The sequence below is a fragment of the Octopus bimaculoides genome, chromosome 28, assembly GCF_046866305.1.
Source record: "Octopus bimaculoides isolate indiv1 chromosome 28, ASM4686630v1, whole genome shotgun sequence".
NCBI lineage: Eukaryota > Metazoa > Mollusca > Cephalopoda > Octopoda > Octopodidae > Octopus > Octopus bimaculoides.
Window position 1 is genome coordinate 14896714 of NC_142955.1, and position 23454 is coordinate 14920167.

At 36.4% G+C, this 23454-nt stretch overlaps 3 protein-coding genes across 4 annotated transcripts in view; 1 reads left to right on the forward strand and 2 right to left on the reverse strand.

Moving 5' to 3' along the window:
* On the forward strand, window positions 1-23335 carry LOC128251146 (uncharacterized). Of its 2 annotated transcripts, XM_089344435.1 has the most exons (4): window positions 1-140; window positions 1498-3038; window positions 11730-11747; window positions 21084-23335. In XM_089344435.1, exons 2-4 carry the CDS (start codon window positions 1768-1770, stop codon window positions 22474-22476), a joined length of 2682 nt encoding a protein of 893 aa, XP_089200561.1. In that variant the 5' UTR covers window positions 1-140; window positions 1498-1767; the 3' UTR covers window positions 22477-23335. The 2 variants fall into 2 exon arrangements, with proteins under 2 accessions (XP_089200561.1, XP_052833571.1); XM_052977611.2 differs by lacking the exons at window positions 1-140; window positions 1498-3038; window positions 11730-11747 and adding an exon at window positions 19255-19391 and having other exon boundaries at window positions 20729-23335.
* LOC128251148 (uncharacterized) lies at window positions 5347-16094 on the reverse strand. The gene has a single exon (XM_052977613.2). The coding sequence runs from the start codon at window positions 16089-16091 to the stop codon at window positions 14751-14753; it is 1341 nt and encodes a 446-aa protein (XP_052833573.1). The 5' UTR covers window positions 16092-16094; the 3' UTR covers window positions 5347-14750.
* Window positions 16299-23454, reverse strand: part of LOC106873074 (D-amino-acid oxidase) — a 36284-nt gene continuing 29128 nt past the window's right edge. The window contains exon 11 of the mRNA XM_089344539.1: window positions 16299-16436. Within this exon, the coding sequence (XP_089200665.1) occupies window positions 16428-16436 (9 nt within the window). The 3' untranslated portion in view covers window positions 16299-16427. The remainder of the gene's footprint in view (window positions 16437-23454) is intronic.

Here is a 23454-nt window from a genome sequence, read left to right on the forward strand (position 1 = left end):
TTCCATTTTGGCATCAAATTATTTGTGTCAGGTGCTTGAGGTTATGAATACATTTATAATGCTTTATAATACACACTTGTTATACATTGTTCACCTACTACGCTCGCTTGTAACAACTCTGCCCTTTATAAGACATTTCCGTAAGTATTAAACCACGAAAATATTCAGTCTTTTTAATTCTGTAGACGTTCTGTTTTTGACGTGTCGATTCTTTGTCTCCCCAATCGTTTATGGATGAGAAATGTCCGCGATTTGTGCGAGATTTAGGTACTATTTCTTGCTATGGAAGCGAGACGTCTATGCTTTGTGCGAGATTTGGCTGCTGTTTCTAGCTATGGAAGAAAGGAGTCTATGCTTTGTGCGAGGCTTGGCTGCTATTTCTAGCTTTGGAAGAGAGATTCTGTGATTTGTGCTAGATTTGGCTGCTATTTCTGCCTATGGAAGAGAGATATCTGCGATTTATGCGAGATTTGGCTGCTATTTCTAGCTACGGAAGAGAGATGTCTATAATTTGTGCGATATTTGGCTGCTATTTCTACTTATGCAAGCTACCTTCTACATTGTCCATCGTTGCCACATCAGGTTGTTGTGTGTTTTAGTTAAAGAAATATTCTGAAATACACTCCAACCACTGAAATGTTCAAAAACCAATACTTTATTATAAATTTTCGAATGTTTGTTTCTTGGTGAGACTTGTGGCGATTTGCTGTACTTGAGAAAACATGTTGAGCTAAGTAAAATCGCTGTCATAGGCCATGTAAAATGCATTTGTGCCAGTGTCAAGTTAAAAGCACCCAGAACACTCTGTAAAGTGGCTGGTATTAGGAAAGGCATCCAACCATAGAAACCATGCCAAAACTGACAGTTGGAGTCTGGACAGCTCCTGTCAAACCATCCAACCCATGCCAGCATGGAAAAACGGACGTTAAATGGTGATGATGCCTTATAGAAAAGAAAAAAGTTGCTTTTATCTTTTTTTTTTACTCCCGTGATTCATCCAGTGGAAATTATGACTGAAAAAAATATATCTTTAACATCTTTTTCACATCCAAAAAGTAATTTACATTTTAATTTTTTTGACACCTTTCCCATTTCCATGCCCTTTTCCTTTCCCATAATGTAGGGAGCTTTTTACCAAAACTCCTCCTCCTGGCAACCCTACTCATGGTTCTTTGATTAATATCACTTTCCAACTTTACTGTGTAGTTATTTATTAACATTTAAAGGCTTTACTCATGGAATATGTTAACAAGTAACATGGGTTATGACCTTTTCATACCCAGGAATACAGTAAAGTTGTCAAATATGTGCATTAACAACCTCCAGTACAAAATGAAAGTGACTGCATTGTAACATGAGCCATAACTACAGTTTAGTGCCCCACAACAGACTGCTTCTCATAACTTATCAATGGAATATATATAAATTTTCCACTGTTGAATCTGTATTTTTAAAGCAGCTTCTTTATCTTAAACTGTTATTTCCTTATTATTTCAGAATATCAGACGACAGTGGGATAACACAAGATACATCCGCAGTATTTATCATTTAAGACAATGTTATAGAGAACAGATATATAATACTGTTTCTATAAACCTATGATAGAATTCTAGTAAAATATTTGCTCTGGCCTGAGATTATTACCAAAATTTCCATACATATCTGACAGGAGTGTTGAGAAGATGCATTTGCATGCAAATTAAACTTGGATATATATATATATATATATATATGCACACACACACACAGTGATTTGAGGAGAAAATAATGGAGAGATGTGAGAAACTCAAGGAATTGATTTTACCTGAAGACATGATAAAAGAAAGAAGGAATTTGTCCTATGACTGTGATATCTGTGAAAAGACATTCTCTCTGAAAGGTAACTTGACTAAACACAAACGTATTCATACGGGGGAGAAGCCATATCATTGTGATATCTGTGGTAAATCTTTCTCTGGAAGTACTGCCCTGACAATACATATACGTATTCATACAGGAGAGAAGCCATATCGCTGTAATATCTGTGACAAATCATTTTCTCAAAATATTGACTTAAATAAGCACATTCGTATTCATACTGGGGAGAAGCCATATCACTGTGATATCTGTGGTAAATCATTCTCTCAAAGTGCTGTTTTAACTACACACAAACGTGTTCATACGGGAGAGAAGCCATATCACTGTGATGACTGTGGTAAATCATTCTCTCGAAGTTATCACTTGACTTCTCACAAACGCATTCATTCGGGAGAAAAACCATATCACTGTGATATCTGTGGTAAATCATATTCTGAAAGTAGTATCTTAACAAGACACATGCGTATTCATACAGGAGAGAAGGCATATCATTGTGATATCTGCAGTAAATCATTCTCTGTTAGTAGTCACTTAACTAGACACAAACATATTCATACAGGAGAGAAGCCATTTCACTGTGATGTCTGTGACAAATCATTCTCTGCAAGTAGTGACTTAACTAGACACAAATTTGTTCATACAGGAGAGAAGCCATATCATTGTGATATCTGTGGTAAATCATTCTCTGTAAGTAGTTACTTAGTTGAGCACAAAAGTTTTCATACTGGAGAGAGGCAATATCTCTGTGATATCTGTGGTAAATCATTCTCCAAATTTGGTACATTAACTAGACACATTCGTAGTCATACAGGAGAGAAGCCATTTCACTGTAATATTTGTGGTAAATCATTCTCTGGGAGTAGCGACTTTACTAAACACAAACGTGTTCATTCAGGAGAGAAGCCATTTCACTGTGATATCTGTGGTAAATCATTCTCTCAAAGTTATAACTTAACTTGTCACAAACGTATCCACACAGGTGAAAAACCACATCATTGTGATATTTGTGGTAGATCATTCTCTGCAAGTAGTAACTTAACTTCTCACCAACGTATTCATACAGGGGAAAAGCCATATGAGTGTGGCATCTGTGGTATATTATTCTCTCAAAGTAGTGATTTAACTAAACACCAACGTATTCATACAGGAGAGAAGCCATATCATTGTGATGTCTGTGGTAAATCTTTCTCTGAAAGTCGTAAGTTAAATAAACACATATCTACTCATGTATAAGGGTAACCGTGTGCCTTTTAGCCATGCCAATAACAAATCCACTCAATATGTCTCCCATTTTTTAGGTTGTTTGAGATTTACTGATGCCAACCCCTTTTTATTTACTTCTTACAGTATGCCAGGACATGATTTACTCTCAAAATTTCTTTTACAAAAAGTAAGAATAAAGACATCTATAACTACAAATGTTTTTAGATAAGAAAGGAGTTTGATAACAGCCTCCCAACTCTATATTTTATATCACTACAACCATGTATACATTGGTGAGATAACATACCAATGTAGTATTTTTAATAAAAGTAATTTCTTCTAGACTTTGAATTTGTTGTGCAAGAATTTACATGTGGAATTGTTTTGAAACCAATCTGTTGCCTTCTCAATGTTAAATAAGGAAATATTTTCAGAGATAATAAGCATCAATAACTTCAGAAAAAGAAGTTAAATATAGACAAGCAACAACTAGTGAATATGCTTATAGGCTTTATTCATCATGACTCCTCAGAATATCCATATATATTTGTAGTAACGCTGAGCGCACGCGTAGTCTCACGCATGCGTGGAATTTAACATCCAAGCTTTCCCGCTTTATTCTGTCTCTTTCTTGCTGGCCAGCGATTGAGCAAGGACGTGTCTAGCTGTCTCTCCATCTTTCGAACTCACGCTAGACAGCTCACATCAACGTCCCAACAACCATGTTCTCACACACCGAAGACGTCTCAACAATCAAGAGTAAAGATGTATATTTTCCACCATGAATAAATGTTGTTTGTGTTGATAGTTTGGAGTTCTGCGTTCCGTTCAATTCTAATTTAATATAGGAAAGTCAGGTGTACATCTAATGATGTATAACCCACTTTCCTATATATTTCTTGTGAGTATTTGCGGAAATGAGAAAAGATTTATTTAATTTGTCGTTGGAAGTAAATAGTTGCAAAATGTATTCTTAGAGGTCAGTGATAATGTCACTGTGCAGCCATAAACACAGAGATTATAGAAGGAAGTGTTACTTGCTTCCATGATAAGATATGTCATCACCATCATTCAGTATCTGCTTTCCCTGCTGGCATGGGTTGCACAAGAGAGGACATGGATGGTGGGTCATAGGAAAGGGTGTGGGAGGGGGGGGGACACTTTCATAAGAATGTGAATGGGAGTAAGCAGGTAGAAGTTAATGCGGTGGAAATGATGGAAATACTAGTTTATAGATAAGATGCACACTAACATTGCACATCCAGCAGAGCATAACAGCTTCACTCCTCTGGGCTCAGTGCCCATATCTTGCTACCATGTATCTACACAAGCATCATACAATTTGCATTTTACTTGGAAAGAGTGACCTTTCATTGTCAACAGAGTTCTTTGATCACTGAAAGTGGATGGGAGACCCAGGAAGACGTGGGATGAAGTGGTAATGACTGATCTCAGGAAGCTAGACCTCACAGAGGAAATGACCAGGCATCGAGATGCCTGGCGATATGAAGGTCTTTAGCAGACCCACCCACACTTAACAAGAAAACTCCTCACATACTCTATTTCATCTCAATAATCACGTAAAATGATTTATTTGTAAACTGGGGGAAGGTAGAATATCATTTTTATGTGATCCTTGTTTTGAACGCAACTACAGTTTGGTGTCCCACCCTTGAATTTATTTCCTCATAACTCATTAAAACACACATTTTTAAATGACAGTTTGCAGGAATAAGTTTTTAAATGTCTAGATTTCTTTAAAAAAACTGTGAAAAATGCTAAAGTTAAGGACGCTGAAAATAACAAAATTGGAGTGGGGTTGAAAAAAATTGGAAATCCCACCAAAAAAGTTTTCCTAATTTCTTAATGAAGATAATCATTATTTAGTCCCTCAAAAATTCATCTCTGCAAAGTTTAATTAACAAGAATATCTCTTTTTCAGAAAGTTAAGAAACAGCCTAATGTGGGGCACCAAACTGTAGTTATGCCTCATGTCATTTCCATGCAGTCCCTTCTGTTTTGTACATGTTCCACAACTGCCTTCCTACATATAGAAAAAAGCATAAATTATGTTATTCTTAACATATTTAATGAGTGAAGTGGCAAAGTGATATTAGTCAGGGATCCATGTGTAGGGTTACAAGAGGCAGTTTCTGTACGGAGGCCCTAAGATTAAGGGAAAGGAAAAGGGCATGCAAGTGGGGTGAGAGGAGCAAAAAAATTAACAATTGTAATTTTCACTATACAAGAATAAGAAAAAAATGAAAAAACAAAACAAACTACCCATTTCTTTTCTTGCCCTTGAGGCATGGGGCTTTTATTCCAAAATACCATCTACCAGGATTGGTAAACACAAATAAATACAGTGCATTGTCATCATATTTCAATTCAAATGAAAATCAATTTCATATACACACACTCAAAGATGTTGCAATTAGCATTAAATAATTGATTTCATAAAAATTAAATAATAAATATGAGCATTTAACTGGGTTGAATGGTTGGGTAACGAGAAAGTGTGCCTCCAAAGCAAGTTTTGGGTTTCGTCCCTCTGCAATGCATCTTGGACAAGTGTCTGCTATTATAACCTTGGGCTGGCCAATAGTCACCTAACAGTCAACCAAAACCATTACTTTGCTATGAAACAGGTTTGTGTTAAAACGATGATAATGTTCTGCAAAAGAAGAACCTGCTAAGAAAGGCCAAGTCATGAAGAACAAACAACTGTTATCATTATCATCATTTAAACATTCCCTTTTCTATGCTTGCTTGGGTCAGACAAGATTTAAGAAGAATTATTGTGGTCACATGCCCTTTCTGTCATCAACCCTCACTGGTTTCCAATGAAGATAGTAGACAAATGACAGGTTGATCCAACATATGATATCAAAACGAGAACACACCCACACAACACTAACAGTTTTCACCTATGCAATCCACTCACTGTTGCTTTAGTAGAAGACACTTGCTAAATGCACTGTATTTTTGGACTGAACCTAAAATTACATCTGGGTAGCAAACTTATGAACAGACATGCCTCTTATATTTTTTGTTAATTTTTTTTCTTTCCTACACTTGTCTTTTCTTTGTTTGTCAATGTTTATTTTCGAATTGTAATAAAAACTGTAGAACCTATGAAAACAACCTGGTTCTTATCATAGCTCTCACAGGACCTAGAAGAAATAACAGCCACATATTTCAAATTTTTCCTTTGCCTTTTAAAAATTGAGCACCAATTTTAAATCTGTAGCCCTAGACATACAATCCTACAAAGACAGGATGTTCATGAATGGAATGTTTTTAATACGTCTGCTCAGAGTTGACTTGGAGCTGAACAACAAATTCAAATTATATTTCTGGAGAGAGAAGAATGCTGCTGTACATTATATTCTCTGGTTTGATACCAGGCAGAGTCAAAAGTCTTTTCAGATTTCCACTGATATTTTTGGCAACTTGTATATCATTCATTTGATATAACTTGTCCAATCATTGCTGAATTGTTCATTCTTTGTTTTAGAACTTTAATAATGAGAGGTGAAAAAATTGCAATTAGAGCCATTTTGCACTACCTGTAGGAAAAAGAGTGAGTGTAAGGGCAGCAGTAAAAGAAATTAACGATGTGGAAGGCTGAGAAACTGTCAATGAACATGTGGCACAAAACTGGTCCAGATGTTTTAAGAAAGGTGACCCCAGCCTCAAACACAAACTAAGATCAGGGAGACCTGTTGTGGAAGATGAGACCTTGCTTGAAATGGTTCAACATTCAAGCACCTGTATTCTCTTTTACTCTTTTACTTGTTTCAGTCATTTGACTGCGGCCATGCTGGAGCACCACCTTTAGTCGGGCAAATCGACCCCAGGACTTATTCTTTGGATGCCTAGTACTTATTCTATCAGTCTCTTTTGCCGAACCGCTAAGTTACAGGGACGTAAACACACCAGCATCGGTTGTCAAACGATGTTGGGGGACAAACACAGACACACAAACATATATATATACATATATATACGACGGGCTTCTTTCAGTTTCCGTCTACCAAATCCACTCACAAGGCTTTGGTCGGCCTGAGGCTATAGTAGAAGACACTTGCCCAAGGTGCCACGCAGTGGGACTGAACCCGGAACCATGTGGTTGGTAAGCAAGCTACTTACCACACAGCCACTCCTACGCCTATGTTATTGTTAGCAGAATTTAATTCTTCACAAAGCACTATTAGCTGACACCTCTACAAGTTCAGTCTTGTGAACAGATGCTGTCAAGAAGTTCCTTATGAACTGACCAATGACCAGGCTCAACATATGAACATTTGCTAACAAATTCTTGAGATGCCTGTTTTTGCAACTGAATTGTAACTGGACTGGAGGAGATGTCCTCCTGGGGCTAAAAGCAACAGTAACATCCACCCCTAGGGGTCAGCCACACTTAAGTGGCAATATACTACACTTTATCGTGCAGTTACTGTTAATACTTCATTTAGAGAATTAACATTGCTTGTTTTCACCTTTTCAATATCAGTGAAGAATGTCACTGGAAAAGAAGATATAAGATTTTGCCAGGTTTTTCTCTCTCACCAAGGTCATCAGCTGTCGAACGCCGAAGAAGGGAAATAACCCTGAAATCCGGATACGTTCGTGCTGCTGGTCGTGGTGAGAGGGAGAACTCCCTTGGCAAACAGGACACAGTCGTGTGTCGATAAGCCAGCTGGAGGAGATGTCCTCCTGGGGCTAAAAGCAACAGTAACATCCACCCCTAGGGGTCAGCCACACTTAAGTGGCAATATACTACACTGAATCTATTTTCATAATCCTAATAAGAGAAATCAGTCACTTCATTCCAGAATCTGTTGTCAAAGAAGAGTGGTTTGAACAGGTTGAGGGGATGTTGCACTTTGAGTTTGTCCCAGATGGCACTGCTGTGTACACTAACCTTTATGCTCAGCTGCAGTACAAGATGCTTTGAAAGCCTGCTACTCGGCATTGGTCAATTGAAGACATGCACTCCTACATGACAATCCCCTAACATTCAAGTTAGGTGCAAATTTGAGGGGCTGGAACCCCAGTTCTTGCATCAACAGATTACAACCCAAGTGTGGAACAATAGCAACAGACAATAGAATATGGGATATATTTTGCCAAATAAATGCTTTTTGCATGTAATTTGTTAGGGCTATTAATTATAACTTGAAATTTAAAAAAACTCTCCACTCATCCTGGCATATATAATGTTACACAATATGGAAGTGTAGCTGTAGTTAACAAATATGTCTGATTCACCCAAGTTTCTGTAATCTGAACTTTGATAAATGAAAAAGTTCAGGTAAATGTTTTTCTCTAAAGAAATACAATAAATCTTCCACTTTTGAATTTGTATTTATTAGAAGCTGTTTTCTTCCTTCATTATTTCAGAATATCAGATGACATTGCCATAACTGAAAATATGTCCTCAGTAAATCATTTTCTAAATACTAAAGGAAAATATTATACAGAACAGACATATAACACTGTTTCTATGAATCTATGGTAGAATTCCTGTGAAATATTTCCTCCGAACTAAGACTATTAGCTAAATTTCTGAACATCAATGACTCAGGTATCTATAAGAGGAGCTTCTGTAATGATTGAACAAACTTGTAAAAGTGTTGTTTAAAAAGAAATATTTGCAAGGAATAAACTATAACAAAAAATATATATATATGATATGAAAAGGAAAATTGTGGAAAGAAGAAACTTTAAAGAATTGAGTTTTCCTTAAGATCTGATAAAAGAGATAAGTTGCCATATGACCGTCAAATCTGGAAAAAGTCATCTTCTCAAAATACTGTCTTAAATAGACATGGATGAATTTATATAGCAGTGTCTTTATGAATGAGAAAATTCATAACATACACCTTAAACTCCACCTAAATTTGGGTATTAGCCTAGTGGACTTGGGAGCCATGGCAATAACTATGCCAATCATTGTGGCTCACTTTTTCAGGGTGTCAATCACAGCAGGCTGCCCTTTCTTAATGCCATAACCTGTTAGTAACCTCTTACAGTATGCAGAGATATGGTCTAGTCATAATTCCTTCCATTAAAAATAGCAATAGTAAATGCATTCACAAAGGCAAGGAGAAACATTTGTAACAACAGCCTCCCAAAACTCTAGTTTATATCGTACCAAAAACATCTACATTGGTGAAATAATACACCTTTGTGACATTTAATACAAGCAATTTGTTTCAGATTTTGAATTGTGCAAGAGTTTTGATCTGAGACTATTGTTATATTGGAAAGGAATTATAATTGATAAAACCTATAAACACACATTCAATCTTGGACAAGTGTGTTAATTTTTCTTCCCCAAGCAGCTGATGTTGACTGAGCAACTCAATGCTAAGATTCACCAATGAGTACCATTATTTTTTGTTAATTTAATAACTCTTCCCTTACAGAGTAATAATGCAAAAAGGGCTCAGGAACAGATAGTGAAAGACACTAGGCAAACTTGGGCATTGCAGGCTAAACCCAGCCATCACCTTGCTACTTCAAGAATATTCAGACATTTAAATATTGATTGCTTGAATATTACATTACAAATCTGCCAAATGAGATTGGAGCCTGGTGGCGCCTCCTGGTCCACCAGTTGTCAGTCAAATAGACCAACCCATGCTAGCATGGAAAGCAGACGTTAAACGATGATGATAAACTCCTCTTCAATGTGGCCTGAAAGAAGACCAGTCTTTGTAGCATAGGAGCTGCATCTATATAACATGGCTGTAATGGTGTTGTTTAAAACAAGAATCTCTGAAGAGGGGTCACGTTACAGAATAATGTGGTGGTTAAACCTTTTAAAGGAACAACAATTGAAGGGTGCAAGAGGAAAGCTTGATGTAGCAGTTGCAGTAAAGAATTTCATAGTTTATAAGTTCTAAGAGCAGCCATGTTAATGATGATGCCATTGTTAAACAACAAATTTGTTACTCTAGTGAGTGTCTACTCTCCAACCAGAGGTTCCTCTGAAGATGAAAATCTAGCATTTTTTATATTTCATTAAAGAAGTTTGTTTGCAAAATTCCTTGTGCCGATAATATTGTTATACTTACTGTCTTCAGTGCCGGAGTTGGCAAGGATTACCAAACCTAGGCATACTTTAGAAAGTAATGGCTTATTACTGTTGCAAATATACTGGGAGCTGGAGTTGTGCATGGCAAACACCATGTACCAGAAAGCAGATAAATAGAAAACAACCTAGATGTGTTAAGGCTTGAAGCAGTGGTATAGAATTGAATTTGTTCATATTTGTTAGGTGTGAAGTTCATGATGTGTGTGGTGTCCTCATTATGTGGGGAGCTGAATACTGGACTGACCATCATCTCGTTCATACAAATGTAAAGTAAGTTTGTTATAAAACTGAAAATAAGATTCATTGGTTTGACCATTCCAAAGATGTTGTGACTTGCCTGAAAGATGATGCTATTAAAGAAGAATTCAGAGAAGAAGATGGACAATGTTGAATTCAAAGACTTGTGCAAAGAGTTCAAAATGCTGGTGATTGGTATTTGAAAAGATGTTCTGCTATAGGTGCAGGGGAGGCTGTGGTTTGCTTTCAACAGAAGGTTTCAAGTTCAGTCCCACTGCATAGCACCCTAGGTGTCTTCTACTTATACCTTGGGCTGCCAAGCTTTTTGACAGATGGAAACTGAAAGAAGCTCATCTTGTTTATATGTATGGACTCTATTGTTGCTTTGACCAAAAAGGGTTCAGCAAAACACAGAAAACCATCGTCCTTTGGTCATCTATTTGCAGAGTCAGAGCTAAAGCTGTCCAGTAGCACTCTCAACTTGTCCTTGTGGCTTCTTTCCCTATCACCACCGGATTTTGAAGAAAGTGTGATAATGTTGCTACCTTGGTTTGTTGAACAACTTGCATGACAAATATTATAATAGTGGGCATGGTTTGTGCACAGCCAGTCCCTTCCCCCTCGTTCATCAAACTTGTATTAACTTGGTGCAACAACCACCACAAGCCCAGTGCTTTTCAGGATTCTAAAGAGTTGAATGGTCTCTTCTCTATTGGTGCGTCTGTCAGTGACCTTCTTTCCAAAGCAATTCCATGATATGCTAGTTAACCCACAGCTGGGACCCTTACAGGTGCTACTACTCCGGGTCAGAGTAGACCTGGGAACAATAGTGGCTAAGAGGTGGTTCCACACTCCTCAAAACTCTGAACCAGGGCCCCAGTACCGGATGCAGTTTACAGTCATACCCAGGACCACTACATAGCAACTGCAGATAATTCAACATTCTTTTTAAGTGCACCTTTAGCATACAACAAAACTCTATTACTGAGGGCATGGTCAATTTTAAGTGCTGATACTAAGCCCACCTGAGTTTCTTTAAATCTGATAAACACAATAAATCTATCTCACTAGTTAACCACATACAGAACCTTAAGAAAAACAATGTACCATATAATATCATTTGGTGTATCATAGATATTGGTGTTCCATACCAGGACAAAAATTACCCATGTTGGTTATGTTTAACAAAATATTAACAAATTCTATTACTTGATTCACTATTATTATTAAATAAACGCAACGAAGCATTTACCATCTGTGTCCACAGATTCTTTAAGATGTTCCAATTTTATCACAAATCTAAATGTAGTGCTCTGAATCTCTCAACATGTCTCACCTGCATAAAGTAGATGTACCTCTTATACTTTATTAAGCTCCACCTTATTAGTCACCTCTTCTTATGAATATTTTTCTATGTACCTATCTGACATCTTTATTCACTTCCTCTATTTTACATTTACCACTTTTGAACTCTGTACTATTCCATAATTTTAAATTTCATTATCTATTTTAATTGGAATTACAAGTTTGACTAAATATTCTTCTCTAGTGATCACATAGCATATTTTAGCTTCTACTTTGGATATTCTCTGCCAATGTACAAGATTTAAGATCTTTGTGTTTTTACTCATTTGCTACTGCTAACCTTATGCATACCTTTCATTAAACTAACAATTTTAAACCTTAATTCCACATTGTTACAATAAATAATTTCTTTCGTTTGATAACTACCAACACATACATCTTAAGCTCACTCTACTGTAGTCAGATGATTTATAACCCTATACCTGCGTAACTCCTCAACCTTCTTTACTTAACATAACCCTTTCTGTCACACCCACATCACGCAAACCAATATACCAGACTGTAGTAGACAATGCATATACTAGAAAGAGATATTTCTTCTGTGATTCCTGTATTTCTTGCTAACACAATAACTGCGTTTGGTGGAGGAAGAGAATATTCAACATTTTACAAATTTGCCACATAAGCCATTCCAAGTTTTCCAAAGAATATTGCTGCATTAACATATTTTTTGTGAATTAGTGATTTATTTACACATTTCACTATGTATTTAAGTGAACTACTAGTCTCTAACAAGTGTTGATATATTAAACAAGAAGACAACTGGAATTTTTCCTATTACATCTTTTTAATTTATAACTAGTTTTATAGATATAATAATGAAATACGTTTTAAACATGAATATATAGACAGAAAATTGTATATATTTTGTAGGACCAATTTAACTTCACAACAAATCAAATAAAAACAATAAAAATTCATTACATACCAAACAAACTTAATTACCAGGCAGCTATTTGTCGCTACAATGCTTGAAATCATCTGATCCCATCCCTTGCTTCTTAATTAAATTTCAATGTAAAACTATGTGAATAAGGATATATATATATATATATATATATATATATAGATGTGTAATGTCAGTGTAATGTGAAATGCATACTCGACAGTATAAGTGCCTTGAGAAAAAAGTTGGACCTAAGAAGCATCAGATGTGGTGTGCAAGAGAGACTACTGCGCTGGTATGGTCATGTGGTGAGAATGGATGAGGATAGCTGTGTGAAAAAGTGTCACACCCTAGCGGTTGAGGGAACCTGTGGAAGAGATAGACCTAGGATGAGGTGGTGAAGTACGACCTCTGAACATAAGGCCTCACCGAGGTAATGACTTCTGACCGAGACCTTTGGAAATATGCTGTGCTTGAGAAGACCCGGCAAGCCAAGTGAAACCATAACCTGTGGCCGATGCCAGTGGTGTAACCAGCCCACTTAGGTGTACCTTTCTTTCATTGGACACTAAACTCTGCTTGTGAAGACCTGTTGGGGCAAGTGAAATCAAATTCAATGACAGCACCGCATGACTGGCATCTGTGCTAGTAGAGCGCTAAGAGCACCATCCGAGAGTGATCGTCTCAGGCCGCTGACTGGCCCCCGTCCCAGTGGCACATAAAAAGCACCATTCGAGCGTAATCGTTACCAGCATCACCTTACTGGCACTTGTGCCGGTGGTACGTAGAAAACAACATTTGAACGAGGGTGTTGCTAGTACCGCCTGACTGGCCCTCGTGCCGGTGGCACATAAAAGCACCTGTTACATTCTCGGAGTGGTTGGCATGAGAAAGGGCATCCAGCTGGAGAGACTCTGCCAAATCAGATTGGAGCCTGGTGCAGCCATGTGGCTCACCAGTCCCCAGTCAAACCGTCCAACCCATGCCAGCATGGAAAGCGGACGTTAAACGATGATGATGATATATATCTTGCACCGATGAAGACAAGATTTCAAATATACATTTAAGATGGAAAAAGCAATTATTGAAAGTTTGTTGTATATTCCCTTCCTTCATCAAACATGTCAATTGTACAGTGATGATATAATTGATCTCAGAGAGTACATTTCTCAATAGTTTACCAACAATATCAAATCAATCTTTTCTCAATTCCAGAAATATGTTATATGGAATATTTTGAAAAGAACTTTAGTCAAATTTGGAAAGAGCCATAATTAATAATAAAGTTTATAATAACACTCACTGATTGTTGATTGTCTGCATTTCACATCCTTTCTTTTATCAAAACCTGTTGATGTTTGCTTATGTTACATCAAAATTTATTTCTCACTCACCATTCAGAACATTACAGATTTAGTGTAGCAAAAAATACTTTTAAGAAGATAAACAAACATCAACTGCTTTAGCAAAAAAAAGTGAAACATTAGATAACAGCAAGTGAGTGTGTTTATATATGCTTTATTAAGTATGACTCCTCCCAAATATTGGATTCAACACAGTTTCAGTTCAAAACCTGGAAGAAATTACTTTTATTAAGAATATCACAGAGGTAAGTTATCTCACCAGTGTAGATAGAGTTGTAGTGATATTATAAACTGTAGTGTTAGGAGGCATTACCAGACACTGTTGTGTTGCCTTTCCTGTTTGAATACACTGACTGTTATCAATGGGTGTTTTGCAGGTCATTTTTCATATCAGAATTTTAGTAGTGAATCATGTCCCTGCATGTTGTGAGAGGTAACTAAAAGGGTTGGCATCAGAAAAAGTTGAACAGATGTAAAAGACAGCCTGAAAAAGGCAGCTACCATGAATAGCTTAGTTCTTGGTAAGGCTAAAACCAACAAAGCTATCACAACAATAGATAAAGCTTAAAATATTGGCTGTTATCGTTATGAATTTTCATATTGATACAATTACACTTCAATATGAATAGATACATGTTTAGTTAACTGACAGCCTCCAGAGAATGATCTATCACAGATGTTACAGTGATGTGACTTGTTTCGTGTTTGAATACATATGTGTTTAAGTGGGTCGCTAATTTGAGGGCTTTTCTCCTGTGTGAATACGTTTGTGAGAAGTTAAGTTACTAATTACAGAGAATGATTTACCACAGATATCACAATGATGTGGCTTTTCTCCTGAATGAATACGTTTGTGAGAAATTAGGTTATGACTTTGAGAAAATGATTTACCACAGATATCACAATGATATGGTTTCTCTCCTGTATGAATATGTTTGTGTTTTGTTAAATTATTACTTTGAGAGAATGATTTACCACAGATATCACAGTGATATGGCTTCTCTCCTGAGTGAATTCGCTTGTGTTTAGTATAGTCACTACTTATGCGGAATGATTTACCACAGATATCACAATGAAATGGCTTCTCACCAGTATGAATACGTTTGTGTCTATTTAACGCACGGCGTTTGAAGAATGATTTACCACAGATATCACAGAGATATCTCTTTTCCTCTGTGTGAATACTTTTGTGTTCAGCTAAGTGACTACTTAAAGAGAACGATTTACCACAGACATCACAGTGAAATGATTTCATTCTTGAATGAATACGTTTGTGTTTAGTCAAGTTATAACTTTGAGAGAAAGACTTACCACAGATATCACAGTGATATGGCTTCTCTCCTGAATGAATACGTTTGTGCTTAGTTACTTTATAACTTTCAGAGAATGATTTACCACAAATATCACAGTGATATGGCTTCTCTCCTGAATGAATACGTTTGTGCTTTGTGAAGTCACCACTACCAGAGAATGATTTACCACAAATATCACAGTGGTATGGTTTCTCTCCTGAATGAATACGTTTGTGAGTAGTTAAGTGACTATTTGCAGAGAATGATTTACCACAGACATCACAGTGAAATGGCTTCACTCCTGTGTGAGTATATTTGTGAGTAGTTAAGTTACTGCTGACAGAGAATGATTTATCACAGATATCACAACGATACGGCTTCTCTCCTGTATGAATACGCTTGTGAGAAGTTACATGATAACTTCGAGAGAATGACTTACCACAGATATCACAGTGATATGGCTTCTCACCTGTATGAATACGTTTGTGTGTTGTTAACACATCATTTTGAGAGAATGATTTACCACATATATCACACTGATATGGCTTCTCCCCCGTATGGATACGTACATGCCTAGTTAATTTAATACTTCCAGTGAATGATTTACCACAGATATAACAGCAATATGGCTTTTCCCTTGTATGAATACATTTATGAGTATTTAGGTTACCTGCTTGTGAGAATGACTTTTTACAGGTATCACAGTCATATGACAATTTACTTTTCTCTTTTATCATGCCTTCAGGAAAAACCACATCCTTAAGTTTCTCACTTTCTTCCATTATTTTTCTTCTTAAATCACAATGAATATTTTTTTTTTTCTTGCTTCTATTCTTTGAGTTTATTCCTTACAAATACTTCCACTGTTATATTTCTGTCCCGTGTTGCCTCATATAAATTTATGCAATTTTCGTTAGCACACAAATTCATCTTTTAGCACTCCAGTCAGAAACATATATTAATTTTGGTGATGGTTTCATTTCAGAACAAAGAGTTCAAAGGAATTCTGCCAAAGATTTATATAAACAGTGTTATATATCTCTTCTGTATAACATTTTTCTTCAGTCTTCAAAAGATGATAGATAAGGAGCATATATCTCTTGGTATCCCAAATGACATCAGATATTCTAAAATAATAAAAAAAACAACAATGTAAGTTATAGGGGTTACTTAAAAAATTCAACAATGGAAAACTTACAATGGTTTTACAGATACAAACTGTAGAAGCAAACATTTAAGATTAACAATTGAACTCATTAATTTATTCAAGTTTACAGGGGTGTGTTGAAAAGTTCCTGGGTTTAAGACAGGCATGTGCCATTAGTAATTACTCAGGGTAGGAAGTTGGTAACCTTTATGTAGTAAAAAATAAGCGAAACAGGTGCGTGACTGAGCTGTAAGCAGATTTCTATCTGCCTTTATAGCACATAAAGAAAACGTTGTTTGTAGGAATGTACATGGCATGTGTACTACAGCAGTTCTATGCGTAGCTTAAATACCAAGATTGAAAAGCAGAGGAAAAATTATGCTTACCTCATCGACAAAAAAATAAAATATTTTGCATTTTAATAATCAGAGTAACCTTCATAATTTTATTGAATTAGTTGCATATTTTGCCATAAAAGGAAAATGCTGCTATCGATCTATTTTATTCAAGGTAGGCAATGCCTACCTTGCCTAACTAGATGGCACATCCCTGGTGTAAGAGTATCACGAAAGGCCTTTTATTTTTCACCACTACTGTAATTTGTATCACTAAAACGAATGAGAAAAAGCCAAGGTGCGAGAATTACCTTTGCCTTCCTCCTCCCCTCAATTTGATTTTTTTTTGTTTTTTGCAAATCTAATTTCCCACATAATCAACAGCATCTGAAACATATAATTAGAAAATTTTATTTAAAATTATTCGGTACTACTAAAGCAGCGCGGACCCGAACGCGCAGTCGCGCGTCCGCGCTAGCTAGTCTTGAGTGGTCGATCCTAACCCTAACCCTGTCCCTATCCCTAACCCGATCTATTTTAAAACGGGGGCCACATTTTTCATTAATGTTTTACGTAGTGTTTTTGGTACCGAAAGACTTTCAAACTTCGTATACTTATCTATTTTGTGTTATAGAACAGAAAAATATTTTTGTATTCGAATTTATTTCATGTAAAAAATTGTCTTATTTCGATAATTTCAACCAATCACTGACAAGTATTCAGTTGTTTACATTTACTCCTTTGGCTCATTAAGCGATGTAAAGCGTATTTAATCTCCATACCTTCGTTTTATTTGCTTTTTTCATTTTAAATTTGCTTTAACCCTAGGGTTAGGGTTAATTCTACCAGTGTTCCAAGTTTCAAAGTGTTTCGTTAATGAAAAATGTGGCCCCCGTTTTAAAAAAGATCCCCCTAACCCGCGTGTGCAAATGAATACGTGTTTAGGGTTAGGATCGACCACTCACGACTAGCTAGCGCTGACGCGCGACTGCGCGTTCGGGTCCGCGCTGCTTTAGTAGTACCGAATTATTAATTTTTCAGAAAGTTATGAGGAAACAATTTACTAGTGGTTTGGGAACACATCAGTAATTATATCTACAGGGTGTCCAGAAGGTCTGGGTACGTAGAGTAAATAAAATCATAACATAAACAATTAAATATAAGAAATAATTTCTTAAAGTACGTGTTAATCCATATGTACCCAGACTTTGTGGACACGCTGTAGACACAAACATTCGATAAATTATAATGAAGTATTGCTTTCTGAATGTATTTCACAATATTTCTCAAATTAAAACAGACAACAAACGCGGCAACGATGGAAAGTGTAGAAGGTAGTTTCCATATTTAGAAACAGCCAAATTCCGCACAAATCAAGGATAAGATAGAAGAAAGACGTCAAAACCGAACGTCTACGGAATGAATCAATGTTTAATACTTACGAAAATGTTTCATAAAGGATAGTGTTGTTATATATGAGTGTATCTGGTAGTCGAAAAATTCATTATAAATATTAGCAGTTGATGGACAATACTTCACGCAAAGGACATAAACTATTCCGCAATGAAGGTCCAAGCGGAAGTACGTGTGGTGCGCATGCGTATTTTTTCATTTTTTTTCAGCACTTGTCTCTCGTTGATCTCTTCTATAACCTCTCTGGCAATTTTTGAGGGGATATATATATATATATATATATATATATATATACATATATATATATATATATACACACACACATATATATATATATATACACACACACACACGTGTGTGTATGCTAGTATTTATATTTGACTGCATTGACCATCCTATCGGATGTTATAGTTCACTCACCATGCCCCTCCATTTCTCTCTTGACAGTGCCATTCTTTGCCAATTTGGCCCAAATATTTTACCTAAATCGTGATGTCTGCATTTAATCATTCTGCGAAAGTTATGGCTTAACTGGACATGTTTGTATGCCTATGAGAACGTAACTATATAAATGTAACAATTCATAATAGACACTAAAACATTCGCCTAAATTCGGGTTAGTTTTGAAGGTTTTTAACCACAGCAACAATTAATCCACTCATTGTGGTTCTGTTCTTTTAGGGTCATGTTTAAATCTGGTTGACTTTCTTGACGCCAACCTCTTTACTTGCCTCAAACAGCATTCAGAAATATGTATAACTGTCAAAATTCCTTCTCGTAAAAGGAAATGACAAAAAAATTGTAGTAAAGCTGCTTGGTAATAATGGCAGACGTGGCTAGCAAATCATCATATGACCTGTTTGACAGCATTTTTATTGTTCTCTTCGGTTTTTCTGAATTCAGTGTGCACATTACGTCGTGAGCAATTTCTTTTATAACAACTATACCAGAAACTGAGTTCGTGAGAAGCGTGTTCCGATAGTTGTGAGACAAGAGTTGTCTGCCTTAAATATTTAAGAGAAAACAAACGCATGCGCATTGGACGTACTTCCTACTGATATCCGGTTAAATGTCCAGTGAATGAATTTCTTTTAATCAGCTGATTATAATACGAACCTACAACGCATTTTTCAACTGCCAGACACACACATATATAATAACAACACTAGCCTTTGTGAAACATTTCTGTAAGTGATAAGCAATGAAAGTATTCATTGCTTTTAATTCTGTAGACGTTCGCTCTTTGGCGCGACGATTCTTTGTGTCTTTTCTATTTTATGAATGAGAGATGTCCTTGATTTGTGCAGGATTTGGCTGCTATTTCTAACTATGAAAGAGAGATGTCTATGATTTGTGCGAGATTTGGCTGCCATTTCTAGCTGTGGACGTCTACACTCTCCGTCGTTACCACTTCAGATTGCTGTGTGTTTTAGTTTAAGAAATATTCTGAAATGTTCAGAAACCGATACATTTTTTTATTTTTTTATATAATTTATGGAATCTTTGTTTCTTTGTATAACTACCGATTTGTGCCCATTCCATTAGCAGTTTGTTTCCTCATAACTTTCTCCAAAATGGATAATTTTAAATAAAAATTACTGAAAGTACGTTTCAGATGATGTAGATGAGGATTTTGTAGGAATTTTTGGTGAAAAAAAAACAAGGTACGATTGAATGGTGATTATGGATAATTTATACACGTCGACTTCTTCGTACTTGTGGATTTAAAATTATGATGAAAAATAAGGCGGAGTGTCGCATCCACATCTAAATTGGATATTATCCATGTTGAGGGGAATTTTTTGGCACTACTTAAATACAGAGGTCCCGATTCAGCATGTAACGTTATGAAAGGGAAGGTTAGGGTTACGATGTCGTTGCACGTCCACACAGCTTACATTTAAAATGTTTTGTACGTAACACCTGTATTTAAGTAGTTCTGTTAAGGGACCTCTGTATTTAAGTAGTATCGATTTTTTTTTTCAAATTATCTTCACCACGCATTTGAAAATGATGTGGGTGGCGAAGCCTTTTATAAAAAGTTAAGAAAATCTGATTTCTACCCGCTTTTACGACACCGAACACTATTACAATTTTTGAGTAACATGTAACCGTCGTAAGAGGATGAAAGTAAATGGATATTGCAGTACACTTGGCCATTTTTATGAGGAATGGGCCACAAGTACTTTTCACCACCAGAGAGATGAGTCTTAACGCTTCTGCTGCAGAGTGCAGGTTTTCTTGAGTACAACGAGGTGCCAGGCATCTCAGTCTTTGTCATATCACCTGGAAAGTTCAGCATCCTGAGTTTGCTCTTCAGCACTTCATACCCTGTCTTCCAGGATGTCCCACTTCCACATGTTCCATCTACTTTTTAGAGATTAGCACTTCTTTATGTAGCTGTGAGACATACAGCTCAGTTGTTAGGGTATATCTTTAATTCTACAGATTATCTCAATAGAAACGAATCTGTATGTTTTAAGTAGCCTCCACATCTTACACTGTTGTTTTTCTATAATTTCAGAACATCAGATGACACTGACATAACAGAAGAAACCTCCTCAATATCTACCATGTTTTAAGGAATAAAAGAAAATATTATATGAAACAGATGTATAACATTGTTTCTACAAATCTGGTAGAATTCCTGTGAAACGTTTGCTAGACAAAAGTAGCAATGGACAGAAATGCAGCAGTAGAAGTATTTGTGAGTAATAAAGTATAAAAACAAAAGCAAGAAGAATATATCAACTGTGATTTGAGAGGAAAATAATGGAAAAGAGTGAGAAGATTATAGAATTGATTTCCCCTGAACACATGATAAAACAGAGGAGATCATATGACTGTGATATCTGTACAAAGTCCTTCTCTCAAAAAAGTGACCTAATTATACACAAACGTAGTCATACTGGAGAGAAACCATATCATTGTGATGTCTGTGGTAAATCATTCTCTGACAGTAGTAATTTAACTGCACACAAACGCACCCATACAGAAAAGAAACTACATCATTGTGATATTTGTGGTAAATCATTCTCTAACATTAGTCACTTAACTGCACATAAGCGTATTCATACAGGAGAGAAGCCATATCATTGTAATATTTGTGGTAAATCATTTTCTATAAGTAGTCATGTTACTGCACACAAACGTACTCATACAGGAGAGAAACCCTATCATTGTGATATTTGTGGTAAATCATTCTCTGGAAACACTGCCTTAACAAAACACAATCGTATTCATACAGGAGAGAGACCATATCATTGTGATATCTGTGATAAATCATTCTCTCAAAGTATTCATTTAACTACACATAAACGTATTCATACAGGAGAGAAACCATATCATTGTGATATCTGTGGTAAATCATTCATTGCAAATAATTACTTAACTAGGCACCAACGTATTCATACAGGAGAGAAACCATATGACTGTGATGTCTGTGGTAAATCATTCTCTTATAGTTCTGGCTTAACTAAACACAAAAGTATTCATACAGGAGAGAAGCTATATCACTGTGATGTCTGTGGTAAATCATTCTCTCAAAGATCTCACTTAACTAGACACAAACATATTCATACAGGAGAGAAACCATATCATTGTGATATTTGTGGTAAATCATTCACTGAAAATAGTTACTTAGTTATACACAAACGTATTCATACAGGGGAGAGGCCATACCACTGTGATATCTGTGGTAAATCTTTCTCTGAAAATTCTGCCTTAACTAATCACAAACGTATTCATACGGGAGAAGAACCTTATCATTGTGATATCTGTGGTAAATCATTCTCTCGAAGCAGTAATATAGCTAGACACAAACGTATTCATACAGGAGAGAGGCCATACGAATGTGATATCTGTGGTAGATCATTCAATGAAAATCGTGATTTAACTAGGCACAAACATATTCATTCAAGAGAGAAATCATATAACTGTGATGTCTGTGGTAAATCATTCTCTAACCGTAATGCCTTGACTTCACACAAGCGTATTCATGCAAAGGAAATGCCATATCCCTGTGATATCTGTAGTAAATCATTTTTTGAAAGGGGTCACTTAATTGCACACAAGCGTGTTCATACAGGAGAGAAACCATATTGTGATATTTGTGGTAAAGCATTGACTCATAATTATCAGTTGAGTAGGCATAAACGTATTCATACAGGAGAGAAACCATATCACTGTGATGTCTGTGGTAAATCATTCTCTCAAAATAGTGACTTAATGAAACACAAATATATTCATACAGAAGAGAAAGGAAAAGGATAGTTTCTGTAGTTTGTTGTTTGCTATACAAAGAGGTATCGAAAAGTACCCAGACACATTCTGTGGGACAAACTCATTCGGCTACTAGAAGCCACTTTGTATGACCCTCGGGCATCAGTCTACCGACTGGCATCTTCTGGTCATGTCATATTGCCGCATGCTGCGTCCTTTGCATTGAATTTTGCAATGGCTGAAATGAAGGAACAGCATGCTTCCATGAAATTCTGTTTTCTGCTGGAGAAAACGGTGGCCAAAACAGATGTCATGCTGCAAACAGTTTACAAGGAAGCTGCTATGAGCAAAACACAAGTTTACAAGTGGTTTTCACACTTTAGGAATGGCCACTTGTCGCTTGAAGACCAGCCTCGTTCAGTGTGACTGTCAACCTCCTGAACAAATGAAAATTCAGGAACTGGACTTGGAGGACCGTCACTGAACAATTGAAGAACTTGTTTATATGACTGGTGTGTCCTAGCACTCCTGCCAATGAATTTTGAGCAAGGGATTGCAAATGAAAAGAGTTGCAGAAAAATTTGTCTTGCTTCCTCATGGAAGATCAAAAGCAGTCTCGACTGAAAGCGTGTTGTGGACTGTCAGAACAGTTGGGAGTCGGTTTAGGCCTTTTTTCAAAGGTCATCACTGGTGACGAAAGCTGGTGCTACGGATGTGGAAGTGGTGAAGAAAAAATAATGGAGGCATTAAAAAGTATCACTTCACAAGAATTCCAGCTCTGCTTCATATAGTGGAAAACGTGCCTCGACCAATGCATTGCTTCTAATGAAGAATACTTTTGAAGGCAATGAAAGAATAAACATGTAACACTAATTGAATAAAATTGCAAAATTCCAATTTCTTTTGAGTACCTCCTCTTATATTTTTAATTTCATTGTGCTTTGTTCAATGGAAATCATAACTCTAAAGTAGAGCCTGTCTCTTTCATTTTTAGCTTTTCTCCCAGTAAACTCCCCCCCTCTCTCTCTC